General features: G+C 41.6%; 1 protein-coding gene across 1 annotated transcript; it reads left to right on the plus strand.

Moving 5' to 3' along the window:
* Positions 1 to 1,002: 1,002 nt before the first annotated feature.
* Positions 1,003 to 27,773, plus strand: serinc5 (serine incorporator 5). Its single transcript, XM_018759493.2, has 12 exons — positions 1,003 to 1,694; positions 13,479 to 13,646; positions 16,504 to 16,682; positions 18,162 to 18,244; positions 21,069 to 21,162; positions 23,911 to 24,122; positions 24,539 to 24,631; positions 25,128 to 25,254; positions 25,976 to 26,045; positions 26,880 to 26,916; positions 27,216 to 27,363; positions 27,604 to 27,773. The coding sequence occupies exons 1-12, from the start codon at positions 1,665 to 1,667 to the stop codon at positions 27,746 to 27,748; spliced, it is 1,386 nt and encodes a 461-aa protein (XP_018615009.1). The 5' UTR covers positions 1,003 to 1,664; the 3' UTR covers positions 27,749 to 27,773.
* The last annotated feature ends 212 nt before the right edge of the window (positions 27,774 to 27,985 follow it).

A 27,985-nucleotide genomic window follows, 5' to 3' on the forward strand; every position in this document is an offset into this window, starting at 1 on the left:
CTTACTGCATTACTTAGCCACTGTTTTACCCAGAACAACTGAAAACGTTGCTCAATGTGATAGGCTACTTGTGGCTATGGTCTAATGCAATTCCCTGTGAAAGACTAAAGTTTTAACCTTTAGGGGACTTTGCATCCTTGTCCATGTTGTCTGAACTGGTTCCCACAAAAACTTCAGCTGTTTCTTAGCGACAGTACAGAGTGTAGCTTTTTACAATACATGATTCTGTCAGTAATGAAGAAATACAGCACATTTATTTCTACAAAGAGTAATAATACCACAGTAACTTCTTCCATGTTGAGAGTGTATTCATTTACAGCTTCTCTAAGCTAAGCTTTGATGTTTGTCTGGTTGACATGTTTAAATACAGGAATTTTGCACATTTAAACACAGGACATGCAGTAGGCTTACACTGTACATCAACTTCTCATTCTCTTCAGGCACTTTAGTGGTGAAGTGTTTTATTTAATATTGAGAATGAGCCATTAAGACCTCAAACTTGGACCTTATGCTCTGCGCTGAAAGTAATTGAGATGACACACACACACGCACACTATAGGACAATGTGTATTTGTAAGAACAGTAAGCAAGGAAACTATACTTATATCTAACATTTTTGATTGTGCTCATATTTATTGCATATTCAGCATCTGTTTTGTTCGAACGGAAGCGGTTTGCGGGGTAATCATATCTCCCGACAGCTCTCTTCTGCCCACTATGTCCCCTTTAACTCAGATTTAAAATAATTAAATTGTGGAGATGGATGTCTCAGTCTCCGAGGGCTGTTGGATTCGCCACTCCAGATGGATCAATAAAAAGTGTCCCACATTCTACTCTGGCAACAACACAAGCGCTTTTGCGTTAAAATGGATCAATAATGCTCCCAAAATAGACAGTAACGCTTCGTTAACTGTGTTTGTGAGGTACTTTCATAAACGACCACAGCTTCCTACATTATTCTGTATTATCTCGAAACTCGTTTAGCTGGGAAGTCCTGCCCGGTGAGCGCGAGCAACGTGACGGCAGCGGAAGTGGCCGAAAGAAAGTGGAAAACCGTTCAGACGGAAAAGGCGGAGAGGCAGGACACAGGAGATCGTCGTGGAGCAGCAGAGACCTCCTTCGGAGAGCGTCTGCTTGTGCTCTTTTCGCTGGATGTCGGACAGGGTGTCTGCTTGAGCCCTAGTAGTATCACCTACTTACTACTGTACCTTCCGAGAGCGCGATCACCTCCCACCTGGCCAGAGACTCGGAAGGAAAAACCATCCACCTTCTTCTGCCAGAAATAAGAAATCGTCTACCTTCTCTCCTCGAGTCGAAGGCAGCGAGAGGGAGATCATCTACCCGGCTGACAGAGAAAGAAAGGGAATTATCACCTCCTGAAAGAGAGGGGGGAGGAGATCATCAACCTCAGGGAAGAAATGCTCCAACTTCTGCTGATAGAGAGAAGCAGAAGGACACATTTACCTCTGCCTGAAAAGACAGTGTGAGAGAGAGGGAGTAGCTTAAGGTTGCTCTCCGTACACAGAAGAGAGAGAGAGAGAGAGAGAATCGTTCCCTCTTCAAAGCCATCAGCTGAATGTAGCCGGAGACTAGAGACACCGCGCACGTCCAGTCCGTTTGTTTCTCATGCGCTGCGCAGACACGCGGGCAGCTCCAACATCATCATGTGCACCCCTCCGTGCTGCTTCTCGCAGGTACGTGTCCACCTGACATCGCTCTTTCGTCTCGCCCCCTCCACACACACACACACACACACACACACACACGTTTGGGAATCGCTGCTTCGGCTCGCTTCCCTTCACTCAGCGCTCACACTTTTCTCGGCGCGGTGAATATGAGCTGTGTACAGTTCGTCTCGCGCTCCGGAAACGGCTCGCGGCTCTGCCGCATCGAGCTCGGCGCGAGCCGAGTCCGAGTTGCCCAGTAAATGACGGGAAATGTGCGAACTGCGCTGGAGGACGTATCCAGCAGTATAAAATACGGTATATATTGAGCACAGAAAGTGTACTGTCGGCTTCAGCATGTTACACGCGTCGAGTACGGAATAACTGGTGTGTGTAGTGTGTCAGTCTCGTGTTGAGTATGAAACGAAACAAACGTGTGTCGCGTGTGAAAGTGAGCGGTGGACGGACGGTGGGAGCCGAGGCGCCACAGAAGCTCTTTGTTCGCGGGGCTGCTCTTCAGCACCGTTTTCCCCCACTACTAGTTTATATCCATGACCATGAAGCGCTTAGTTTATTATTGAGGAACGGAGTCCCACGGACAACAACACTCACACTGTGTGTGTGACTGTCAGTCTGTGGGTCTGAGGGGGTTTGAGCCCCCCCCGGGCCGGGCCCCCACTGTAATAAAATTCCGCCATCAGGTATATCTTATTTACGTTTACGAGGAGTCAGAAGAAAGTATCCGCAATATTAAAATTCTGCTCAAAATTATTGCGGATACTTTGACTTCCCATTTAACAGACGCCTTTGCTCCAAAGCGACGTAGAAGTACAGCTGATTCCTAAGGTGACTTACAGTGATGGATATATTAATATTTCACAAAACTTCCTGCAGTCATTCACAAAGAATCTGTACAGTAGAGTAATGTAAAACACACACACCGCAGTTCAGTCACCAGTTAACCTGAAACCTATGTCTTGTCTGGACTGAGGAGAAACCCAGGCGAAAAAAAAGGAGGACATGTCCAATCGCACTGTTCAGGCGCTGTAAGACACAAGCGCTATCTTATGTAACACGTATCTTTGCCCATGGACAAGGCAGGTTTCACCCGGCTGGGCTCGCGTCTCCGCTGACCCTACAGACAATGGGCTCAGCCGCAACTTCGCTGCAACCGCTAGTGTGGTGCGTGTGGTGTGTTATTAATCCGGTTTTGCACAACTTGTTTGAAACCACAGGATCCAAAACCACCAGAATGAGCCTGTTGACTCCTGAAAGCGGAGGTGTTTTTTTCGGTGGGGCAGTAGTTGCAGCAAGATGGGCGGAAGCATCGACAGTGATGCTAAGGCCTGTTCTGACTGCAGTTGAAATTACTTTGTGAGGCCTGCTCTCCATCACTGTGCTTCGTATCAGTATAGTGGAAACTTTCCGAGAACGACGTTGCTGGTACAGCCAGGGGGCGTAGTTATTAAGGGTATGGTTGGTGACCTAGATGTTGTACTGTACATTCAAGTGCCACTCTCGCTACTGCTGTAGTCCTCTTGCGAAAGGTACATTCCCAAGTTTCTCCTCTAAAATACCCAACTGCTTAACTGGGTCAATTGCTGTGAATCACTTTAGATAAATGCATCAGTTAAGCAATTAATAATAAATGTCAGCCTTCTCCCTGTTCCTGTGGAGACTAAAATAGTAAATAGTTTGCTTAGTTGTGCTAAGAACAAAAAGATGCTTGAGGGGGACATTTTGACTTTTATTTAACTTGCTGTCAAGTTAACAGAGATGATATAATCTTGAGTTTTCTGTCAGGAATGCCTTTTTTTTTTTTATAACTGTAATGGGAAATGTATGTAAGCAGCTGACTGACAGGAATTAGTTATTGGAGTTGGCTTCTTAACTCTGTGTCATGTTGCACAATGTAGCGATGTCTCTATTCAGTGGAGCCATTCGCTGTTTGTGGAATTTTTTTGTGTGTGTGTGTGTCAGTTAGCGGGTGGTCTTTTCACACTCTTGGCTGGGCCCGAAAGAGGGGCTGGTTGTTTGGATTAGATTAGCGTTGGAAACAGAACCCTGGAAGAGCAGTGGTTTGAACCGCTGACCATAGACAGGAGCCGTGCACACGTTATCTCCAAGTGCAACGGCGGAGTATTTCACAGTATTTCACTTAGCAACATTATTCAAATTTGCCTGGTTACTGCGGTAACTGTATGGACAAACACGAGCAGAAACGATTTTAAACTTTTTCCTGTTGGATAATTATGATGTTACTCAAGTTTTCCACTTAACTAAATGTGCATTTGTGAAATAATCCCCCCCCATTCCCCCAGTGTTGCCACACCTTCCCGAGAAACTCACTCTTCCATTGCTTTCTCTAGAGAGGCCTATGTGTCTCTGGCCCCTCATGCAGATGTCACAAGTATCTTGTTTCATGTGATCTATTGAGTATATCTGAAATATTTGTACCTTTTTAGCTTAGTAAACATGTAAGCCAGTCTCAGGGCTCCTTCTAATATACATGTACAGTCGAACATCCTGTTGGCGATAATTTCCTGTCAAACTTTACGGTGAACTTGTCCCTTGGGTTGAAATTTTTTCCATGGGATATACCGTAATCTATCATTAACATGTTTGGGATTTAGAAAAAGTCAGACTAGGTGTCATATTTCACCCAAGGCTTGCTTGATTACTTCCTAGTGGAATTCTTTTGAACCCAGTAAAGCAGCCCTCTGTTTTGATGAGTCATATGCCTGTTTCATTTACTCTGTACGCTCTGCATACAGGTGAAGGTCTGCAGGTTAATTGTACTGATGGGAATACGATTAAGATTTATGAATGAATTTATGAATTTATTAACTATATCATAATGTGCTTCAGGAGTTCTATGTATTATCCATAATATTCTTAACCTTGCTGTCACAGTTACTGAAATTGTACAATTATTTCACAAACTAAATCACTTTAATCTGCAAAGTAATAACGGCATATATTTTCTCTTTCATCCACTATAATTTTATATAATCCTATAGACCTCTTTTATAACTGACATAATCTGCTAATTGGAAATCAACCTCACAAGTCACCTTCCAGCTGCATTTGTAATCATTTAGATTATTTCAAAATGAAATTCCTTTTCATGTGCTATTTCTTATTTTGTACACCTCCCCCATAGAAGCATAGCGCAATCTATTGGACTGTGTAGCATCTTTACAGCTAAACTGAAAATCAAAGTGCTAAAATGTTCAATAGCTCTATTCCTCAGGTGTTCTTTTGGTGCCAAGAAGGGGAGAAGCCACTGAAAGCAGGATATAATAGTTCCATTTTGTCGTGTTTTGCTAGCTTTGAGTGGCCTGGTCGTATTGAATTTGAGAGAAAATGTCTTTGTACCACTGTGGTAAACACCAATCACTTCAGCCACAGCAATCCCTTAATTGTTTGCGAGAACTGAGGTCTACATTCCATCGTGTACTTGGTTATAGCCTGTCAGCTTTATGTCATTATTGAAACTCTTTCTGCACCACTGTTCAGTTTTGAGGTGGACTTGGAGTTATGTGGTGGCATCCTTAATTCAACAGATGTGTTTTTGGAGTATGGAATATGTTTAACTGAAGTAAGGTTTTCAATTTATGTGGGTATGGTCATTATTTTTGTCTTCCTCTCATCTTAACTGTATATGCTTTGCCTGAAACAAATCTGTGCATGACAACGTAGAGCAAATATGCGATAGTCATTATGAAAGCTGTACTTTGCGGTTTCATATGACTGGTCACCTTGCAAAACAAACATGAAATCTTATCGTTATCCCAGCAGACTATGCCAGGCCTATGTATTATTTTGTTCTGTCTAACGCCAGGCTTTCCCTGTGTTGGTGTTATTCATGCTGGTTTACATTTTTTCCATGGCTCCAGATTTGAAAGGACAAGCTTTCCGTGTTTTATGTTACGCTGTCTGCTTTTGGATTTACTTTCATTTTGTGGGCTGATATTATGAAGGTATCAGTACGGAAATTAAATGTTGCTTTCTTGGACAAGAATACATCACATGCCCAGCGGAACACCTCTCGACCTCTTGATTCACAGACGTTCTTGGGCTTCCTCATTCACTGGGCTGTTTTCGTTTGGAAAGGCCCCAGAGGAAACACCGTTGTTAGTCCCCATTTCCTCCAAACTTGGCCCTACCTTTGTAGGAGCATGCCAAGTAGAGTAAATGACAGTACAGTGATGGCTTTAAGTGGCTGGTCTCCACCCCAGATCACCAACTTGGACCGTATGCATTTGTTGTGAGGAGCTGCAATTCACACACCTACCTTCAGACCTTGCGCAAACTCTCACATAAGTGAACCAGCACTGACTCAGTTTTAATCCATATGCGTCAATGATTGCTTCTTGTGGATTACACATAGTCTCCATTTTAAAGTATTGATTTATGGGAGGAAGATGTGATGTAGGCAGCAAGGTTCCAAGTGTTTATTGGGCTGTTGATTTTTTTATGGGTTACTTTTTTTTTAAACTGGATTCATTTCTTCAAAGCTTTTTAGTTTATTGATAGATGGCTGCACTTAAGCAAAGCAGAAACGCTCAAACATTATCCTCAAAATGGTAATCACAATTTTTTACAAGTTTCTTCAGAAAGCTATACGTTTCAAATTCTAAGAATAAAATGGGTTTCTGACTGTTATTCAGCTGCTTTGAATTTGTCTAATGGTGAAATGCTCATTTATTTACAGTAACCTGCTGTTCCATAAACAGTGCTGCTTATCTCTGAGTTCTCATGTTGTGAGGAAATGTGGAAATCCTTCCAGGGAACTGTGGGTTTTGATGATGCCATATTCCATCACATGGTTTCCCTTACTTGTAGTGTATGACATCATCTTGCTCTCTGCTGGGCTGAAACACACTGGTCTGTAAAGAAGAAAATTGTCAGGGTTTCCTGGTCTTATCAGACATCTCTACACTGTGTGTGATATCAAGGTAGTCACAGCAGGTCTTTTTTTTATTTCTGGGTAAACGCACACAATCTGTGCGTGACTAATAATTGTGTACCAGCTGTGCAATTCTTCTGTTTATGATGACAGAGGGACATGTTTTGCAATTGGACAATAACAGAAATGTCAGATTTTGTTCTTTTGATTTTGAGTCTTTGAAGCATGGTTGCTTTGCATATCCATATATTTGTTTTGCAGAAGTTTTCTCTAAAGTGAACTATAGCTCAGAATAAACAAAAGTGCATTTCATATAGGAGTTTTAGATACAAATGCATGATTTTTATAGTGCAGATTGCCTGATCCCACCAGTTCACTGGAACACGTTACCCATCCAAAGGTAATTAGGTAGCAGGTGTACACACACACACACACACACACACACACACTGACTAAAACTGCTTGTCCCAAGCGGGGTCGCGGCGAGCCTGAGCCGGAGCCTAACCCGGCAACACAGGGCGCAAGGTTGCACAGGGAGGGGACACACCCAGGACGGGACGCCAGTCTATCACAAGGCACCTCAAGCAGGACTCGAACCCCAGACCCACCAGAGAGCGGGTCCCGGCCAAGCCCTTTGCACCAATGCGCCCCCCCAGGTAGCAGGTAGCGTTGGAGTAATTCACGAAGGTTTCAGTAGAGAGAATTTGATCAGAAAGAGATGGATTTTTGAGGCCCTTTTTGTATTTTGGGAGGAATTTGGCAGTTCTGAGGGACAGAAAACGCTCATTCCACCACATCAGGTGTAAAACTGAGAACGGATGGGTTTTAATGTAGGAACTCTTGTAAAGGGGGCAAGCAGGTGATCGGTGGTAGAGCAGCGCAGCACATCTTAGGATGCTTTGGTATTCTTTGTCTGTGGTGACACCTGGTGCTTCCCCATTACTGAAAATATATTCGCTGGAGAAAACCATAAGTTAGTGATGTTCGGACAAAACCGTTCTTATGTGGTGAAACGCAGCTGTGAGTTATGTTCCGACAGCCACTTGACTGCACTGTTTGTTCCAGCTTCATGAACAGCTGAAAAAGGCCAGAGGTGCGCTTCCTCTTTGCAGTCAGGCTTCTGTGTTGGCTGGGCTCTGTGCAATTTACACTTTGGTAAGCCGTTTGGTACAGCTAACGTTGACATTTCCAGATTGTTTTCACTTATTTTGGACACTTTTAAAACACGTAAAGATGGGTTCAAGTAATGACTTTTTAACTTATTTAATTGCTGATCAGTTATTTGATCCCTCACTCTAAGCAGTTGACCATGAATTATTAATTTAGTTAATCCAAACTGCTTAAGATGCTTACAGGTTTTAAAAGATTATATGTTAGTCTACTCCAACACCAGCTCCTTAAAAAAAAGTTACCCAGCTAAACCATGTCTAGACAGCCATCTCATGTCCCAAAACAATTGTCCTCGGTACATTTCATGTTGCTACTTCTGAAACTTCCCTCATCAGTTCTTTTATGTTACAGCAAGAGAGTCTCCGTAAAAAAAATTGGGGTGGAACTGTGTGCCATACTTGTGTCTATAATTAAAATGAAATGTGTTAGAGACATTATATTTACAAGCATAATTTATGCAGTTGTTTTCAGCAGCTGGTTCTGTAATCTGAATATTATGAAACATGATTCGTACCTTTAGAGAGAAGCTCCCTCCTAGAAAGTGGAATTTCCCTGTTCTAACATATTGTGTAGTGCTACTTAGTTAACAACAACAACATACAAACAAGGCTACAGTTCCCCCCATGTCAGACCTTATGCTTCTAATTTTAGCTCTTACTCAAGTAAACAGCATTATGTGTTCTATACTTTCTACAGTACTCTATGTATTTATATACAACAAAGTTATTGCAATTGTGAATCATTACTTTATATTCTGTTTTTCAGATCATGTTTCATTTCTGAATTCATAAAATCAGATTTACTGGTTATTCTTCAAAGTTTTCAGCTCTGTCAATTGAAAAAAAGAGCCTGTAAAATAATGTTTAAAGAGTTGTCTGTGACGATTCTCAATTATCCAGGTCATGGTATATGTAAAACAAAGCTAAAACAAAGGCAACTGGACTTGCATAAGTTTTCTTGAAAACGTTTCACCACTCATCCAAGTGGCTTCTTCAGTTCTAAAAGATTGATGGGGAGTTTAGGTTTTTAACATGGAACATCTGTGGGTGGAGCCCACTTGTTTAAAGAGTTGCAGGATGAGGTTTGAGTCCTGCTTGGGGTGCCTTGCTACGGATTGGCGTCCCATCCTGGGTGTGTCCCCTCCCCCTCCAGCCTTGCGCACTGTGTTGCCAGGTTGGGCTCTGGTTTGCCGCAACCTTGCTTGGGATGAACGGTTTCAGACAGTGTGTGTGTGTGTGTGTGTGTGTGTGTGTGTGTGTGTGTGTGTGTGAGTTGCATGATGACTATTAAGGAATTAATAGAATTCCCTTAAAGAATAAATTGTGCTGCCAGTTTCCAGTTAAAGTACTTTGCTAGCCTGTTATCACAAAAATTGTTTTACAACAGAGCAGCCTAACCCATAAACTACAGAGCTGCTGTTTGGAACTAGGAATTCAGTGGCAGTTTTAATTATTTATAGTATTCCCCTCCCATTTAATTTATGTACATTATTTATTTAATTATTAGACCCAAAATTAAAAACAAAGCATCTGTCTTTGATCTCCTCTGAGTTTAGCCTATCTGGCAATGTGAAACAGCTGGCTTGCACCAGAATTGCATGGCCTAGTTATGAGTAAAATGAAAAATGCACCGTTACATTCTTGATGCTAGTTGGTCAAGAGGCCTCCTGTCCTTGATGATATATGGTACGGTATCACTGTAACAGTTGCGGTGCTTCAGTTTCACTGCTTCCTGTCAAAAGCTGGAGAAGAGAAGTGAATCCTACATGGTGTGGTATCATTCCAGCCCTGCTTACAACTACCCTCCTTGCAGGTCCTTTCTTCTGACATCCTATCCATAGCTCATAATAACCCTTTCATGATCACATTGCTATCGATTTACATATAATACTGCATACAATATTAGTAGAGGCAATGTCTCCCTCAACTTTTTTACTTATTTACTTGTTGATTTATTTTGTACTGCCACATGGTGTCCTAGCCAGCTAAGCGAGCAGAGAATGTGATTGCGAACAGTATTACTGCTCCTGGTACCCAGAAAACATCAGGAAAGAAGTCAGCATTGTGTTTGTTAGGTGTGCTTGTACTGCAGTGTTGCTATCTTGTCATTCATATTTGCATCGAAAATGGCTTTATCTTCTTCTCTTCCTCTGAAAAACTGCAACCGTGTTCTCAAACCCCCCTGAAAGCATTTAGGGTGGGACCCGATTCACGTTTCCTGCAGATGTTATAAATTCCTCATATTAAGCTGAACGTATTGCATTCTCACATTCTGTAATTTCATCTCCTGGGTTTTGGCAACAAAATGAGTGATATCATGTATTATTTTATTTTAGGAGCACAGCCCACTGTTTTCTTTCCATGTTTTTCCTTTCTGTTGTTTCTGCTGCATTTTCTTTTGCTAGCATTTAATTTTGGTGATGGACACCTGTGTTGGTCGTCACACAGGGACCTGCAGTGCTTCGTAGGAACGGTGTGAAGCAAATGTGAGTCAGCTGAACCCCACCAGCTCTAGAGACTCCAGCTGAACGAGCGAGACATATTAAAAAAACAAAAGATTGGCCTCTTAGCAGCTAAAGTATAGTTTTGTCTTCAATCTAGCTTCTAGCGACTGAATTAAAAATGAATACTTTTGTGCTTTCTGTATAGTTGCCTAATAAGCTCTAAAGTAAAATTAACTGATTTTTGTCTTTAAAATGTGAATATATATATATATATATATATCTACTAGTTCAGATTCTCTTTGTAGTGTGGTTTGCATGTATAGAAGGCTGTTCTGAGTCTTATCCCCATCTCTGTTGGCCTGATTTTAGCTGACTGCATTTTTATTCATTGTGACCTATTTTACAGAGCTTGTGTATCATCCCTCTAGCCAGTGCCCCCATCCCCCACATCTGAATAATGTGTACATACTAACCAGCTATTGAAGTATCTCTGAGTAATTTCATCAAAATATAGCAGGTTATATCAGATCTTTTTAAAATCATGTAAGAGCTAATGGTGAGCTTTATTCTGTAATTTCATAAGCAACACCTGAAGGCGAAGCTGTTCTGTCCGCTTAATGGTAGTGGGACAAATCCACAAAAGAAGACACTCCCACACAAAGGAGCCTGAGAACTCTTCCAATGGCTTTGTGCCGGAACAATAGCCAGGTTATTGTCTCTGGAACGAGTGGGGCCAGAGCCCCCTCTCGAGCCCCAACAGCCTGCTGGGAAGATGCAGGAGAGGGTGGGGGTCATGGAGTCCGAGGCAGTCGTGAGGCTAGGGCTGGTATCCATGCAGTGCTAAAACGCTGTCCTCCTTTGTATGCATAACTCCCCCTCAAAGTTCTCCGTAATGCTGCATAGCGTGCTGGAGGAATGATAATGCAGGCCATGTGTGGGCTGTGGCTGCCCTGGATGACCACCTGTTTTTGGCAAGGATATCCAGCAAGATCTCCCACTGAGCAACTTCTCCTGCCTTCCCACTTGTTTATTATTTTGTGTAAGTGTACATGGTCTCAGATCATGTGGGAATTTCTGGCCCTGGTCCTTGACTCTTATGTGGAATTTCTGGTGCAATTAAAAAGTCATTCCACTTACAGTAATTCTTTATTCAAAGCACATCTAATTCCCTAACAACTGAAAATATTATTGATGCTCATTATTTATCAAGCCCAAACCTGTGGTCCTTGTTACTTCCATACTACATTTTCTCCCAGGTTTTTCTCTCCACCCTGTGATTTCACTCACAAAGACTGCAGTCTGGGTCTAATCATGTAGCTTTTACTGTAATGATTTGTTACAATCAGCAATGTCTTATTGTTGATTAAAATCAGAGAATTGTTCTTGATTAGCAGTGTGAAGGTTTTGCTTGTATGGACCCCATGCGGTGGACCTATTGCGGTGATGGTCTGCATTCTTATGGTCAAAACCCCGGATGTTCCTGCTGGACTGAGAGCTGGCCTTAGAAACTCACCCTGCTGACTCAGGAGAAAGACCAACAGAGCATTTCTGGTCTCCTACACTCCAGTCAGGAGGAAAATTACCCTTGTTGGGTTTGCCTGTAATTACGGTCCAGTCGGACAGAATGGGGCATTGTGCCAATGTGTTGTGCCTTAATTATAGGATTTTCCTATATGTACTTTGTGTGTGTGCGCGTGTGGGTGCAAAGGCATACATTTTTTAGTCAAATAAATATCCAGAGCAGCAAAGTACCATTTACAGAGATTTGCATAGTTTGGGGACTCTGACTGGACTGAATCACTTTCACTAAAGCTAGATCAAAATTTTCAGGAGACGATGAATTCCTCAGATATTATTTTCAAGCATTACATCTGTTCTGCATTAGTGAAATAATGTTCCTTAGTATACACCGTCTGTAATCTGATGCATTTTGGCCTTATGCGTTGAATTTACAAAGCGCGCACACACACACACACACATTTTCAGAACCGCTTGTCCCATACGGGGTCACGGGGAACTGGAGCCTACCTGGTAACACAGGGTGTAAGGCCGGAGGGGGAGGGGACACACCCAGGACGGGACGCCAGTCCGTCGCAAGGCACCCCAAGCGGGACTCGAACCGCAGACCCACGGAAGAGCAGGACCCGGTCCAACCCACTGCTCCACCGCGCCCCCCCCGAATTTACAAAGTATTATATGAAAAATCACATTACTCTGAATTTATCCTATTTTGTTGCTTTAAGACTTACAAATATTTGTCATGCACAGCCTACAAAAATGGAAGAAAATCATGATTGTGGAGTATTCACACCTCTGGCTGTTGTAAACCACCTCTAATTTTACTGAAGTCACATTTACTCCAAATCCCAATCACTAAAATCTTTAAAACACACACATCTCACAATTTACATATTTGCAGCCTTGGTTCAGCTGAAGCCCATTTCCAAAAACTCCAATTTCATTACTTCTTGGACGTCCAGCACTTACAAACTCCAGGCACAAGTATGTAAACACTTGGGAAGTGAATTGAATGAAGGGGTTTTCACACTCCAGTTCTTTGTGTGTGTGTGTGTGTGTGTGTGAGAGAGAACCTTTCTAAGTAAACGTGGGTTACATTTCCTGCTAAATAACTAAATATTACAGGACCTGAGGCATGGTCTACAAATCTGTAATTCTCATGGCAAATTTTTTTTAAAATATATTTTTGTTACAAAGTGAACATAAGGTTTGTACCTTTTTGTGATGAGAAAGCCCAAGTGAGCACAATCTCTGCGAGTGACCTGCCACTTTGAGTGATGCAGCTTCACTGGAGTTCTCTTTTTTTATATCAACGTCTGTACTGGGCAGCTTGCCCTATGACCAAGGTTGACTCATGGGCAACATGTGGCGACAATTAACCTTGCATGCACTTTGGTTTCCTGTGATTAGGACCAGAAAGGTAAAATCAGATGTCATATGACTTCAGTGCAGGAGTTAAAATGAGTGTAATTGTTAATCACTTATCATAAACATAGTGGCTAAGATAATAGAAGTTTTGAATACCAAAGGGGGAATTGCTATTGTACTGCTGTACTGGACTGCCTCAATTAAAGTCCTGAAAGGCGAAGTTCTCCAGCTCTACTTAAAGCTCCATTAGATGAGTTCAAAGAGGCCTGTTAGTTGAAATGAGGTGGGTCTCTCTTCAGCCACTACTGAAAGCTTATTGGACCTTTCCCTTGTGATACGGACGATCCCACCTGTGGTTCCCTTCCATTCCACCTGACCCACATGTGGTTCCCTGCCGTTGCAGTTGGCCTGCTGCTGCGGTTCGGCCGCCTGCTCCCTGTGCTGCAGTTGCTGCCCCAAGATTCGGCAGTCGACGGGGACGCGCGTCATGTATGCCCTCTTCTTCTTGCTGGTCACGGTCGTTTGCGTCATTATGATGTCACCCACAGTGGAGATGGAGATGCGGGACCGGGTGAGTATACCTTACATTTGTATCAGACTAGATAGGCTCTTAGACCAAAAATTAAATTAACTTAACACTTACCACCTTGCTGTTCAGTATGGTGGGTGGGGGATTTTTTTTTTTTTTTTTTTTTTTTTTTAAAATCTTTTTAGCAAAATAAATCAATGCCAGTTCTATGCAACAGAAATTTTTGGAAAAAAATAGCTCTTCAGATTTACTAGTTTTCTATTTTTTAATGAAGCAATAATAATAATATTAAACAGCGCAGCACACATCTTCAGGCTATTGGTCGCTATTCCTGGTGCCCTTAAATGCTTCGCGCATCAGTGTTTATGCACTGGGCAGTGTTTATAATTCATGTATCGCTATAGCTGTACACAGAGCCAGACCTTCTTTGTAAATGCAAAGCAGCTGAGAGGCTTGTTTTACCTGCTGGCCTTACGTCATACTAGCAAAGACGAGCGGAGGCCTCGCTGTTCAGTCTCCCATCGTGCTCAGGTTGTCTGGTCCGTGTTTATTGAAATTAATTCAATTTAAGCTATTGGACAACTATTTCTTTTATGGTTTTTAGGGAGCTGGGCAGATTTTACAGTGTAGAATAAAGTCTTCCCACCAGTTTTTTTCCAAGTTACCAAGACAAAAATTATTTGGAAGTAGACTGGTCTGAAGGAACTCCTTTTTAAACACTTGTTTAATGTCTCACTTATTCTTTTCAAGTCAACAGCCTTCAGCTTCCTTTTGATGCAGTTTTTATAGAATAAGTTGTTTTTAAGCTTGAAAGCATTGGGCAGGAATAGATACCTCATGGGAAAACTGTCAGCCATCTGTGAATGGAAAGCATAACATCTTCTGTGGCCCACTATTTCAGTTTGTAGACGCTGGCGTTTCTGCCTTTCCCTCCTCAAACTCACGCCAAGACATCAGGGGTTCCATATGCAGTGCTGTCTAATGCTATAGATCCAGCTCAAGTAATTTTTATAACTATAAAAAAAACCGTAGTTAAACCCAGAAAAATGAAGACTGTAGATGGCTGAGTGGTTGGGTCACTGACTTCCATATTAGTCATGCAAATTATAGTCAGAGCTGCCAGCTTATTGTGAGGAAGGTCACTTTTATAATAAGAGTTTTATAAATAGTAATATCCCAATTGTTATACTAATAGTAAAATGATCTAGTACATGAAGGCAAAATATTCCTTGGTTTTGTTTAAGGCATTTAATTGGTAACATAGTACAATAATGTAATATAGCTCTAATTAAACTGGAGTCGTCATTTCCAGTGTCCTACTATTCCTCTCAGCTTGATGATGTGTGTGCAGAGCCAGCTGTGTGATTGACAGTGCAGAACATCAAAGCACATTTGGAGCCTGCTGACCTTCAAGGTTGCCATGGTAATGAAGTATATGAGGGATAGTCAAATTACATTTACTTATTCATTCAGCAAACGCTTTTCCTCCCAGATCTCAGAGACTGTAAGTTATTATAGTGTATTTGTGGCCATACACATTTTACGCGGTTGTCCACATTATTGGTTTGGCTCTTACTCTCGTGAAGTTTCAAAGGAATGTGCTGGTTATGCAGAAGATTCTGCTCTGGATGCTTATCTGGAGATGAGAATGATTCGAAAACGGGTCACGGCAAAGGAAACACATGGCCATCTGTGTTCCAAAGATTCAGGACTAGTAAAACAATTGGAGATGAGACTCTAGAGCTCACATACTGCTTATCTGCTGCAAACATAATTAAACTTTAGCAAAAGCATTTTATATGTTTTCAGTTACTTAATCTGCCTTTTAAGGTATTCCTTTAGAAATTGCTAATTGTAACCTGTTATACAGTTAAGCATAGATGTGTTTCAGTAAAATTGATACATATTTACAAATTATTCAAATTTTTTTAAGAGGATTTGAAAAGATGCATTTTTCAACATAACAGCATTGTAAAGTCGGTGCAGAAACATTTAATGACATTTTGTTTGTCAAACAAGGTTCTGCTGGAAAGTCACAGAATTTTGCTGCACATGTATCAGAATTGAAGGCAGTAACTTTGGCGTGCTTTTGTCCGGCTCTATATTGGTCACGAAAATAAAACCACGGTCCCCCTAGAAAAAAAGGTTGGTGATTTATTCATGGCACCCTTTGTTGTGCTTCCCGAAAGTCAGTTTACAAGCACGTCTAACAGCTCCTTTCTGAAAGGAACGGTAGGCGTTGCCGACTGAGCTTTTTTCTACCACTTTCTGGAAAGTGAGCTTTTTATGCACACAATTAAGCCTTTTCATCCCTGTCCATGTTGGCACTGGAGGAAATCTGGATGTTAACAGAGTGCTGCCCAGACCCCTTTTTAGCCACTAAGTATTTCATTGTGGATTTCATGGGTTCAGTGACCCAAAATAGATGACATACAGTAACATTTGTCCATTCACTTGCACAACAAATTGAAGTTTAATACAACCCATGACTGGAAAATTCACCACGGAATTAGTACTGTTGAGAGGGTTTGGGGTGCTTGACAGAAACATTTTAGAACTTAATGGATGACACAAAAGTACACAAAGACTCAGTCTTGCTTTGGGTCAGAGAGGCATTGTACAAAAGATAGAGATGTGCAGTTTTCCATTCTGAATGACTTTCATGCATGTTGACTTACATCTTTACCTTGAATGAATTATTTGTGACTGTCCTATATCACGGTATCAAAGTGCTGGGCTTGGAGCCAAAAGGTTGTACTGTGACATCCCGAGGAGGTGACCACCTGTTCTACTCTTGAGAGAAGGCATAGATGCATAACTTAAGTGATTATCTGATGCCGCAAGATGCTGAGCTCCTGCTGCCCATGGATGAGGTCGTCCCATCTTTCCTCTACTACAGATCCCATTCTACTCGGAGCTGTGCCAGAAGCTCAACGCCGGGGAGAACTGCAAACGGCTGGTGGGCTACTCAGCAGTCTACAAGGTCTGCTTTGGAGCAGCCTGCTTCTTCTGCATGTTTTCCGTGTTCACCTTTGGAGTGCGCACCAGCAGGGGCTGGAGAGCTGCCATCCACAATGGGTGTGTTGAAAGCCCCCTTTTTTTTTTCTTTTTTTTTTTTATTAAATGGTCTGTTTGTTTTCTGAGACAGACAACTAACCTATAGATTACTGATATAGAATGGATTCTATATCAGTGATCTATGGGTTTAGTTGTCTCTCTTCTTCTCCCCAGCCAAGCTCTGCTGGGACCCGTCTTATTCTATTTCTTCCGTCATCCCTCCCCGAGTCCTGCATTATCCACCCACAGCACTTGCAATGAATAGACGTATTAATTAAGATAATTGTCACTCAAATTGTACTTTGCACAAATAAAGTCCTTAGCTACTGACTAGAGTTCATCAGATTTCAACAGCTGGACCTTTGTGTTAAATGAGATGAAGGGCTGGAGAAAGGGAAGTGGGTGACCTTGACTTCCTAGGTGTACATGAGAGCTCACAACTATAATCTGTAATTATAGATTGCCACAGTCCGAGGTAACAGGCTAATTCTCAACAACAAATAACAAATATTGGTTTTGATTTAAAATCATTTATGGGTGAATAACTTCTTACGTACATAAATAACTCAGTCTGCTTCATTTACTTACTGTTTTATGAATCTATAAGTACAGTAAATATACATATCCTTTTTTCTTTCAGATTTTTTTTCAAATTTAATTAGTTTCGGTGTCTAGTTATGAAGCCAGTTCATTACCCATGAAATTAACCCTTCCCACATCTACTGGTCAAACAACCCATGGCTATCTTTACTCACTGTTGGTGTGCCAGTGAGGCCAGAAACTGTCCCCCTGCAAATCTGGGGGCAGCTGGTAGTGTAGTGGTTAGAGCTGCTGCCTTTCATCATATCACTAGAGCTGTGACTGTGGCCATAATTGCCTTCATTCCCTCAGAAATTTGAGGATGTTAACCACAAAACACGAACATAACGCTTTAAATTGAAAACAGTAACTAAGGGTATGTCGAAAGTGAAGTTACAAACCACATGGTCACCCATTTGTACAGAGTGACATGCTTTTGAGTATCTGTAAAAATCTGGCTATGGTATGCTGGCTATTTTTATTTATTTTTGCTTTCACATCCGCCTCATGACTGGAAAAGCAGAGTTTTACAACTTAAACCTGATGCAGAAATTTAAAATGACCAGAATACAGGATGTTAAGGGTTTGTGGTTTTCTAAGAACAATATTTAACAAAGATAAAAAGTAATGCACAAATTTTTAGATATTTGTTTTTTATCTAAAAAAAATTTTAAGAACTAATGAGGTTTAACTGAAATTCTGTCCTTGCAATATTTAAATTTATATCTAGGTGTTTAGCTACATGTGACTAAACAACACTGAATCTTCATCAGCATCTAGACTACATTCACTGCAAGTTAAAAAGTCCTTCAGAGATTATTAGACAGTATACCTTATACAAATAGGAACTCGGTCCAAGTTCACATTTTAACAGTGTTGTCTCACCCCCCCCCCCCCCGCCCCACACAATTTTTTGGGTAGCTTCTGGTTCCTGAAGTTCCTGGGATTGCTGGGATGCTGTGCAGGAGGGTTTTTCCTGCCGAACCAGGAGACCTTCCTTGAAGGTATGACTTATCTTGCTCTGCAAGGAAGCTCTTCAGTGACAAAAACCACTGCTCTACTTTTACCTTGCAGAAGCTCATGACTTGATTTCCTTATTTGTTCCATTAAAACAACATGCAGTGCCAATTTTCTACATGAAGTTACTTTACCCATTTATAGCAGCAGGTAATTTTTGTGTAGCAATTCAAGAAAACACCTTGTTCAAGAGTGCTACAGCAGGAGCGAGGACTCAAATCTGGGTTCCTGAAGTGCAAAGCAGTGGCTCTTACCATGGACCACCTGCTGCACCTCACCACAGTTATTACATTTAGAGTTTTGTGTTCCTCCTACCATTTGTCAGATTTGGAGCAACCTTTCCTCATGTGCATTCCCCGTTCTCCACTTCATTGCCCTCTGTACCTATTTTAATCTGTTCTTGTTACTTACTGGTGAGGGTTTTGAGAGCAGCCGTTAGATGAGATGCTGAGGTGAACGTGGGTCAGTGCTTATAGTCCACTCAATTTCCTGAGCATGTTAGGCTTTGGGTATAACTGGTGTTTGAAGGTGTTTGTCTTGGACACTGCACAGAGGTTTTTAAACCCGAAACAAGCTCTTCAGTCCCAGTTCTGAAGCTATTTGTATAGCTTCATCTGATCTGAAACCACAGTGAAGGAATGATACACAGTTTGTCTGTTTAGGGAGACTATTGTTTTGAGATCAAATACAGCAGTCTTGCTATAAATATTCTACAGTTGTAGTATTGAAAGTTAAATTACTGTATCTGACAATGTTAAAAGTAGTTGTCAGTGTTGAGTTTGCTCATCACTAAAGTGTAGCCTGGCTGCTGAGAAAAGTGGTAGTCTAAATGAACTGGCTTGTGAGAAAGACAAATGCTATTTGATGGTTTGATGAGTAATTTGTGATTTAGATCTTGATATTATCAGATAGATTAAATTTAGTGTGATTTACCAGTCCACACATAGTGAGTCACTGTTACAAAGACGTGAGCTAAATAAAGATGATATAATAATTCATTCTCCATGTTTGTTTTTAAGTTGCTTATAGCAGGAATAAGATCAAATCACACTGATGTGATCAGACTTCAAGTTTGACCGGCTATGATGCTGACAGTTAATAAAAAAAAAAAAAAAAAAAAAAAAAAATTGTCGCTGATCAATGAATGACAGCAGTTTTTCAGTGAGACCAAAAAGGTGAGCTTCAGGTCAGCCTTACTTAAGGATGACGGCAATGTTTTTCTGCTGAGGTTTACAGCGGCACTAAAAGACCAGTTCCCGAAGTGGCCCCCCGTACTAGGGCTCACTTAGTCACAGGTCCATAGGTGTGCAGATCTACCCAGGGTCAGGAGTGCCTGCTCTGAGAGAATCAGATGGGCCACAAAGGTGGTATGACTCTGCCAGCGTGAGTCACGCTTTGAATCCATGCTACGTTTGAAAGGCGACTTTTGGTGTGCACAGCACATTCAAGTAGGCAACAGAGGAGGCGTTAATGTGCAGCAAATGCTGCTGTAGAATTCCTGATTATATTGTAAGGTTACTCATCTGTAAGGGCTTGTTAATATAGACAAAACACACAGCGGGGATCCAGCAGCAGTTAGTTATTCGTGAGGCCTGTAACATGAGGCTGCGTTGCATACTGTTGCATCACAGCAGGTTTCCAGCTGCAAGTGGGATTTTTAGACGCAATAAATGAGAGGATGACACATCGCAGCTCAATAAAGTGTTGGGTTTCTTTCAGTTAATTTTGTTTACTGGTATTTTTCAGAAGACTCCAAAACAGTTGTGCAGACAAGTAATAACATTAGGACCATAGAAAGTTTACTTTCAAGACAGTAATATATATGTATAAATAACTAAAATGTATAATGGTGGTAATGTATTCGTGGGGGGGGGCGGTGGCACAGTGGGTTGGACCAGGTCCTGCTCTCTGGTGGGTCTGGGGTTCGAGTCCCTCTTGGGGTGCCTTGCGGCGGACTGGCGTCCTGTCCTGGGTGTGTCCCCTCCCCCTCCGGCCTTCCACCCTGTGTTGCCGGGTTAGGCTCCGGCTCCCCGCGACCCCGTATGGGACAAGCGGTTCAGATGATGTGTGTGTATTTGTAGGAACTGCAATACTCTGCCTCAGTTTACAAACACTATTTGTTTTTTGAAATCCTTTGATAATGCAAAAATATGTAAGTTGAACACCCAGTTCCTTTTAATTTAATGAGGAATATTGTCCTCCCACCAAAGGTATGTTCTACACATGACCTCCAAGCAGAAAAAACGTGACCTCCAGTTCTCCTGACCTCCTTCCTGTTTATCTTGTACGTGGTCAAAAAGTATGCAAGTTACTAAACATGAGTGCTTATGAGCACTTAAAAAGGAAAAACAAATTGGTTTTAGGTTCCTACAGCAAAGGATTGCTGTAGTGAAATTTCGATGGGATGTAGAGTTCTGGTGAATTATTACATTTTGTCGTCTTGTGTCACGTCAGATCCCACAACTATGAAACTTGCTCTACTGCTAATGCTCAGCATACAGAGGGAATAAAAATATATCAGTTCATGCGAATTTTTCAAATCACCTTGTCTTCATACACACTCTTCTTTTATAACTTGCAGACTGTTCACTTTGAAACATCGGCCACAGTGGCGCACACACACTGAATCGCTGTACTCTGAAACTGTTGTACTGTTTGCTCTTGCAACACAGGCGTTCACGTAAGTTTACCTGGCATGGCTTCTTTCGTGCCTCATTATCTGGAAAAAAGTGTTGTCAGTTCCAGTGAGCTCCTCAAAGCATTTCTGCACATATGGTTGATCTGTGGTGTGAATTGTCTTGTCAACTGCAGTGTGGCGCTATGTGGGTGCAGTTGGAGGGTTTCTGTTCCTGCTCATCCAGCTCATGCTCCTGGTTGAATTTGCACACAGATGGAACCAAAACTGGTAAGATAATCATACTCATCACATATTGTGTGTCATACTTTTTTTTTTTCTCCTGAATTTGATTAAAACTTTTCTTTTAATGGAGTTGCAAACTAATTACCCATTTACCCATTAGCACCCGTAAAAGTGTGTTAATGAGCAAATGGCACTTTAATGAATTTGCATAATATGTTAAATGAGCATGTATTGTGCTATAATTTTTTTCTTGATTAATCAGGATAAACATTTTTTGACATTATGCAGGATTCACAATGCCGATTCCTTTATATACTTATTTATCGTATGATCAAAAAGCAGATCTTTAACGACATGGAGCAAGCTTTAAGATGTAAAATTAAACTTTGGCTACATAAAGCTAACATCTGTAAAATTTATTTATATGCTTATATATACTTTAATAAATGAGACAGACATATAGCTTTATAAAGGAGTATAAAAGCTTAATGGATAAGAAACTGAATATGAGTCCCAGGTGATTATCCACTTGAAAGCATTATGGGCTTAATTATTAAAAATGTTGTGTTTGAAATTTGGTATTATGAGGCACTTTTGGTAAAAATCGCTTCAGCCATTTAATAACACCATGAAGCACATTTGCTCTAAATTATGAGGAAGTTACATGGGTACACTCATCAGCTGGAATTTGGTTGTGTTATGAAAGAGCTTCAGAATTTGCATTCAGAATAACTCTTGAATGTGGGATATGCCTTCCTTGTTCCAAAATGAACTCGTTTTACTAAACCATCAGAGCCCAGAAGAGCAAACGCAAAGCAAATGTTTAGTAATGCTCTGTGGCGATCTAGAGCCATTGTTATTCTTTGCCTCTGCAAAGAAAAAAAGAAATTAAATGAAGCGGGGAGTCGTCTTTGTGGCTTGAATGAACATGAAATGGCCCTGCCCACTCGAGAGAGCTCTGCTTTACAATCGGATGCCCTGATCCATCTTTGACGTAGCTGGTGAACACAGGGCAAACGCACCTTCCTCTCTCAACTGCAGCCTTGTCGCTTCTCCAGTTTCTTGCTGTTGCATCAGACCATGGGAGCGGTCTTCAGCAGTCCCCCCTCACACAGACGTGGCTATTTCCCCGCATACCTGAATCACTGCTAGTGTGGAAGGGTGTTTGTGCGGAGTGCATTATAAGTGATTACCATGGGAGGAGCTCACATTCCTCTTCTGCTGAAGTGGTGATAAACTTCAGCCTCTAGAAGGAATGATGGTGTGACAAGGGGGATAGAGGTGGATGCTACAGCTATAGGCAGGAGTACAGACCAGCACTGCTATTGGTGGCACCGATGATGAAAATACTTAAATATCATTAAGTAGATGTTTCTGAATAGTGGGGACTTGTCCAAGGTGGGTGTGAGGGAGGTGCGGTGCAGCTGTCCTCTGAGGAATATGAGCTCATGGCACAGCTGGGAGTTGTCGTTGATGTTCTGAACAAAATTCTTCTCTCTTTTTTTTGTGGGAAGACAAATGAGGATTTCAGTGGTACTCTGCAGATCTCTCCTCTCTGAGGCTGTTTTAATAAAAGCAGTACATGAGAGCAGGTCAAGTTGACTGGGAAGGCTGCTGCACTCACACCTTTGGACCGGCTGTCTAACCTGAATGGGTTCAGTAAACACACAGCTGGACAAACCAGTAACTGGGTGGGTGTGTGTGCTGTGCACGTGGAATGGAGGAGTCGGCACAGCAAATAAATACCATGGAAATAACTCGGGAACAAAGGGTTATTGTGAGAAGGAAGGAGTGCGAGCAGAGGCAGCTCTACTTGAGCCTGAATGGCCAGAAGCCATGTTTCCCAGTGTGTTGAGTCCTGTTTCATGGGTGGATGCTCAACTAGAAGTCAGGCTGTCTGCTTTGCCAGTACAGGAAACATGGCCAGTGGAACTCCCATTCATCGCTTCCTTCCTCGTGCCAGAAGTATAACATCTGAAAAAGACTCCAAATAAGTAAGGTTCTTAATTGAGACTAGCATTGAATAAAGCTCCTCCCTAAAAAACACATCAGTCTGTGAGCTTAGTGTCCAGTGTTAGAAAGCAGTGTTGAAACGGATATGAAATGGGACTGGAGGTCAGGCACCAGGCAGTGGGATGGCACTGCTGGGTGGCACTATATTGCGCAAGGATGTCCTACAGGGGGTCCTCACAGCTGGCTTTGGATGCTTAGGCAGTTGAAATACTGAGGTGTCTGACTGACTGTGTGTTTACATTTACTTGCATTCATACATGGTTTGCGAAAATTTGAATCTTATTTTTTCGTTTAGTAACCCATTGCAAAAATAATATCATAAATCCACACTTCCTTTCATTCAAAAACAAATGGCTGCTCTTACGATTAAAATATACAACTGCTTTAGACTCTGACAGGAAGAGAGGGAAACCTAAATATAAACCTTAATTTGTTCTAGAGGGAAATGTTCATTCTAGGACATTTGGCTTGTGTCTTGATCTAGATGTACTTTTCTTTATGACACTGCTGGGTGTATCTTTAGCTGCCTTGCAGTTATTGGATCAACTGAGTTAGAACAAATTCGTTTCATAATTTTTTTTTAATGGCTATATTTATGCGTTTTTGCTTTCCAAACTCACTTGTTCTTGTTCTGCATCTGCTTGATGTCGGAATATTCCGATCTTGTATGGAGATTATAAGATGGACTCCTGAGTACGCCTTCAGGAAATGTAACGAAAAGACCGGCAGCTGGTCTGCAGACCCCTTCACTATCCCTGACGCCATTCCCACCCCTCCCAGGACATCAGGCATTAAGTACAACAAGCTGTGGTACGCTGCCCTGGCACTCGTGACGCTGGTGCTCTTCTCTGTGGCTGTGGGAGCCCTGGTCTTCATGGCTCTCTTCTATACCCACCCCGAGGCCTGCATCCTCAACAAGGTCTTCCTGGGACTCAACGCCAGCCTGTGTCTCCTGGTCTCCCTGCTGGCTATCTCCCCCTGCATCCAAAGGCGTGAGTCAAAGCCTGTGATGAGTGTCTGCTGCCCTGCTGTTCTCCTGGAAACACGGAGACCACGTTGTTCAAAACAGCTCATTATTGTCTAAAATTATAGGCAGAGAGTGTACAGCATATTGCAGCAACTCTTTTTGTTCAGAAATATGTAAAATTGGTTTTACTCAGTATTTTTTATATTGAAATACTATTATCTACAGTAATTTTCATTTTTTTGCATAAAAATGTACAACTCAGGTGAAAAAAGGGCATTGCCTGACAGAGGTTTAGATGCTGAAGCACGATCAGACTGTATAATACATATAAGTGTAGTGAAGCACATTTGTATTTCATTATTAGTAAGTGATAGACTTTTGCAGTGCTGGTGTTTGGATACAGTGGGAAACCTTATGATGTGTTTTTTTTCCTTTCTGTAGTTCAGCCAACCTCAGGCCTCCTCCAGTCTGGAGTCATCAGCGTGTACGTCATGTACCTCACCTTCTCTGCTCTGTCCAGCAAGCCCATTGAAAGTGAGTGCGAGGGTGTATCCTCACTGTGTAGGGAGGTGAAGCCAGGGTTGAATTCAAGGGGGTGGAGAAGGCAGCTGCTATAACAAAATTCATCTGTGGCTTGTTTTTATCTTCTTTTGTCTTCTCCTTCTGTGCCACTTGATGCGTGTCATTTGCTTATTTGTGTATTTTATATTTATTTAAAAAAAAAAAAAAAACGGTGAGAGGGTGTCGGGATTTGTCTATCCTGTGTTTTATGCACCTACTCGAACGATGAACCTCAGTGCAGCAAGTGGTAGGTAACAAACTAGGTTTGCTTGAGACTTTCATGTCTGCAGCTATGTCTCCTTCTCTTAATGTAATGCATAAATTGCACTTTTGCTGAGATGTACGTCGCTTTGGACAAAAGTGTCTGCTAAATGAATAAATGTAAATGTGTGGCCACGCACACGCGAATCTGGTAGTAATGACCACATGTGACATTCTGCATGATGCTAACTCAGTTCTTCCCTTGCAGCGGTGGAAAAGGACGGTGGTAACGCTACGGTCTGTGTGTTTCCATTCAACTCTGGATCTGAGAGCGATAACAAGATAGTGACGGGCGTGGGCACGGTTATCCTGTTTGGATGTGTTCTCTACTCTTGGTAGGGTTTATTCCACTGTAATCATTTTAAAAACATTTTTTTTTCTTTCCAGTGTCTGTCATAGTTGAAAGGCTCCTGTTAGTCCTTCTGAAGTAAGATTGTAAACATTTGGTTCTGCTTCTGCTCAGTAGTTCAATGCCAGTTTCAATGATAGGTCACCAGTTTTTCTATAGGGAATGTAAACACGCATTTGCGATCATGAAGTCTTATTTTTAAACGTGAAATGGGTTAGAGGAAAGGAAGATTAAAGTTTTCTTTGACATGGCACCCCACAGGAAGGGTGTATTTGCACCTGGGACTGATCAAGACACCAACTTCTTCCGTTGTGTGAATGGTTTTTTTTTTTTTTTTTATAAAAAAAAACCGTAGTCTATAATACAGGGCTGAAGCTGAGGTTCTCTTTTAAGCAAATTAGTTCTAGTTCCACTTAAACCCTTGTAAAGAATCGCTTTTATTAACATGCTTTCTACCACTGAGATGGGAAGTGAGGATGTTTGCAGTGCTCTAGTCATGCTTTGTGTCATGAAGAGATCATTGTGCTCCAAAAGCAACACAATTTTTAGTTGAATATTTCAATATTTCCTGCAAAGGCCTGAAACATCACCCACATTTATAGTTTGACATAGTAATGTAATTAATTGAGGGACTTTTCAGTAATTCGTTACTGATTAACATTTTGTTGTGTGTGTGTGTGTGTGTGTGTGCACATCTTTCTTCACAGTTTGACTTCCACCACTCGAAGGAGCTCAGCAGCACTGAGAGTGTGCAGGAATGCTGTGCCAGAGAACGAGGTCAGAAAAGACGTGCAGACAGGAACTCCTGTAGAGGTCAATGGGGACGGGGTGCTGTGGACAGGGGAAGCGGCAGCATCCGTCTGGGATACACACATTTGGTGTTGGATGTGTGTAGGCGTTGGGTGTAGCTAAGGACAGGTTGCAGAGGGATGCACAGGATTGCTGCCTGCTCAAGTTATACCTTCTGCTGATGGGTTAGAGGGGCAGTATTGTGGGTTTGGAGAGGGGGTTTGCAGTAGAAACAGTTTTATTTCTAAGCACAGCATTATCTCTGGACACCGATAGCTTTTTAGCACTCCTTTAGAAAGAGAAGGTCAACTGTTATCCCTAGATAAGTTTATTGGCTGCCTACATTTTCGGTTACATCTGTGTAATCAGTTCTTCCAGGACCCATGACCGTTTGACGGTGATGTCAGAGAACTGAAGTTTGCCATTATTGTTATCAGACTATTACCAAGGATTAGTCTCCTTCAGTTCAGAAATCATGGAAAAAATTATTTGTATTGCATTATTTTATCCTGGTATGACAAATACAGCCCAGTATGTACTTGCACATCTGCAGGCACATTATCCAGACATATTTTTAAAATCATAAATTATTTGGCATAATTTGCAGCTGTATTCATGGTCCACTAATATGACAATAAATCTGTGAGGTGAAAGCTGCTAATCCTAGTGTACAACTCTTTAAACATGAATGATCTATAACTGTGTGTGATCTATAACTGAAGTAGTTTGTTAGTGTGGTAGATTATTATTATTAGTAGTAGTACTATTATTAGAATTATTATTGTAATTAACTAACCACAAAATAATATGCTTCCTTGACAGAGGGCCCGTTGTTGTTTCTGTTTCGGTCAAGATGATGGTAAGTATGTCTTTCTTTCCACTCTCACAAGTCATATTCGATTTAACAGCATATTTTCTCTGCATACATTGTAATTATAGAAATAAACCCAAAAGGGTCTATGAATTAAATCAGAACAAGAACTTTCTCTTATAAATGATACTTTCTGTATGTCCATAGTATGCTTACTGTTTACATTTGTCATGCACACCCAAGGGGGCCGTCAGTCACAGATTCAGAATCGCTGTCATCGGAAATGCACAGCTGATATAAACAAAAGGTTCGATCTGACTGTCAGTGTCTTTCTCCCTTGTCTTCAGACGACTATGAAGATGAGGACCGGAAGGGTGGAGGGCAGTATGTAATGTATGACGAGAGAGAAGGAACTGTCTACAGCTACTCCTTCTTTCATTTCGTCTTCTTCCTGGGCTCCTTGTACGTCATGATGACAGTCACCAACTGGTTTCAGTAAGTAGCAACTTCAAGAGAAGCCAGCCTGTGGCATCAATTACTGCGATCCGTGACCTGTGCAGTTAGTTAGTATTTATTTATTGTGCTTATGGACGTGGATTTCTAGGCTCACCGTCTGTTGAGCCACGGAGTACATTTTAACACATTGATTTATATATCATATAGATCATATATCAACAAATTAGATGAGGTGTGCAGAATGCAAGCAGTCGAATGCTTCTTTTTCTGTATCTCCAGCTACGACAACGCGAAGATTGAGAGGCTCCTGGATGGAAGCTGGTCCGTGTTCTGGATTAAGATGGCATCCTGCTGGGTGTGTCTCTTGCTTTACTTATGGACCCTGGTGGCACCCATGGTCTGTCCAAAGAGGTTTGAGGCCTAGGCTGATACCCAGCACTACATCCTGGCACTGCCTTTTTTGTGTAAAAACATCTCTTTGGGTGTTAACGTTTCCTTCGTGTATATAGAAGTTTACAATGGTGGATAAGCTGTTGCCACCTTAAATGCTTCTTAATCTTTTTATGTTTTATTCTTAAAGCAAGTGTTACATATGTCTTCAGTGTTTGTTAGCCTATCAAGGTTTTTTCAGTCTCCTGAATGATTTATAATTCTGAAGTGT

The sequence above is a fragment of the Scleropages formosus genome, chromosome 17 (assembly GCF_900964775.1).
Source record: "Scleropages formosus chromosome 17, fSclFor1.1, whole genome shotgun sequence".
Lineage (NCBI taxonomy): Eukaryota > Metazoa > Chordata > Actinopteri > Osteoglossiformes > Osteoglossidae > Scleropages > Scleropages formosus.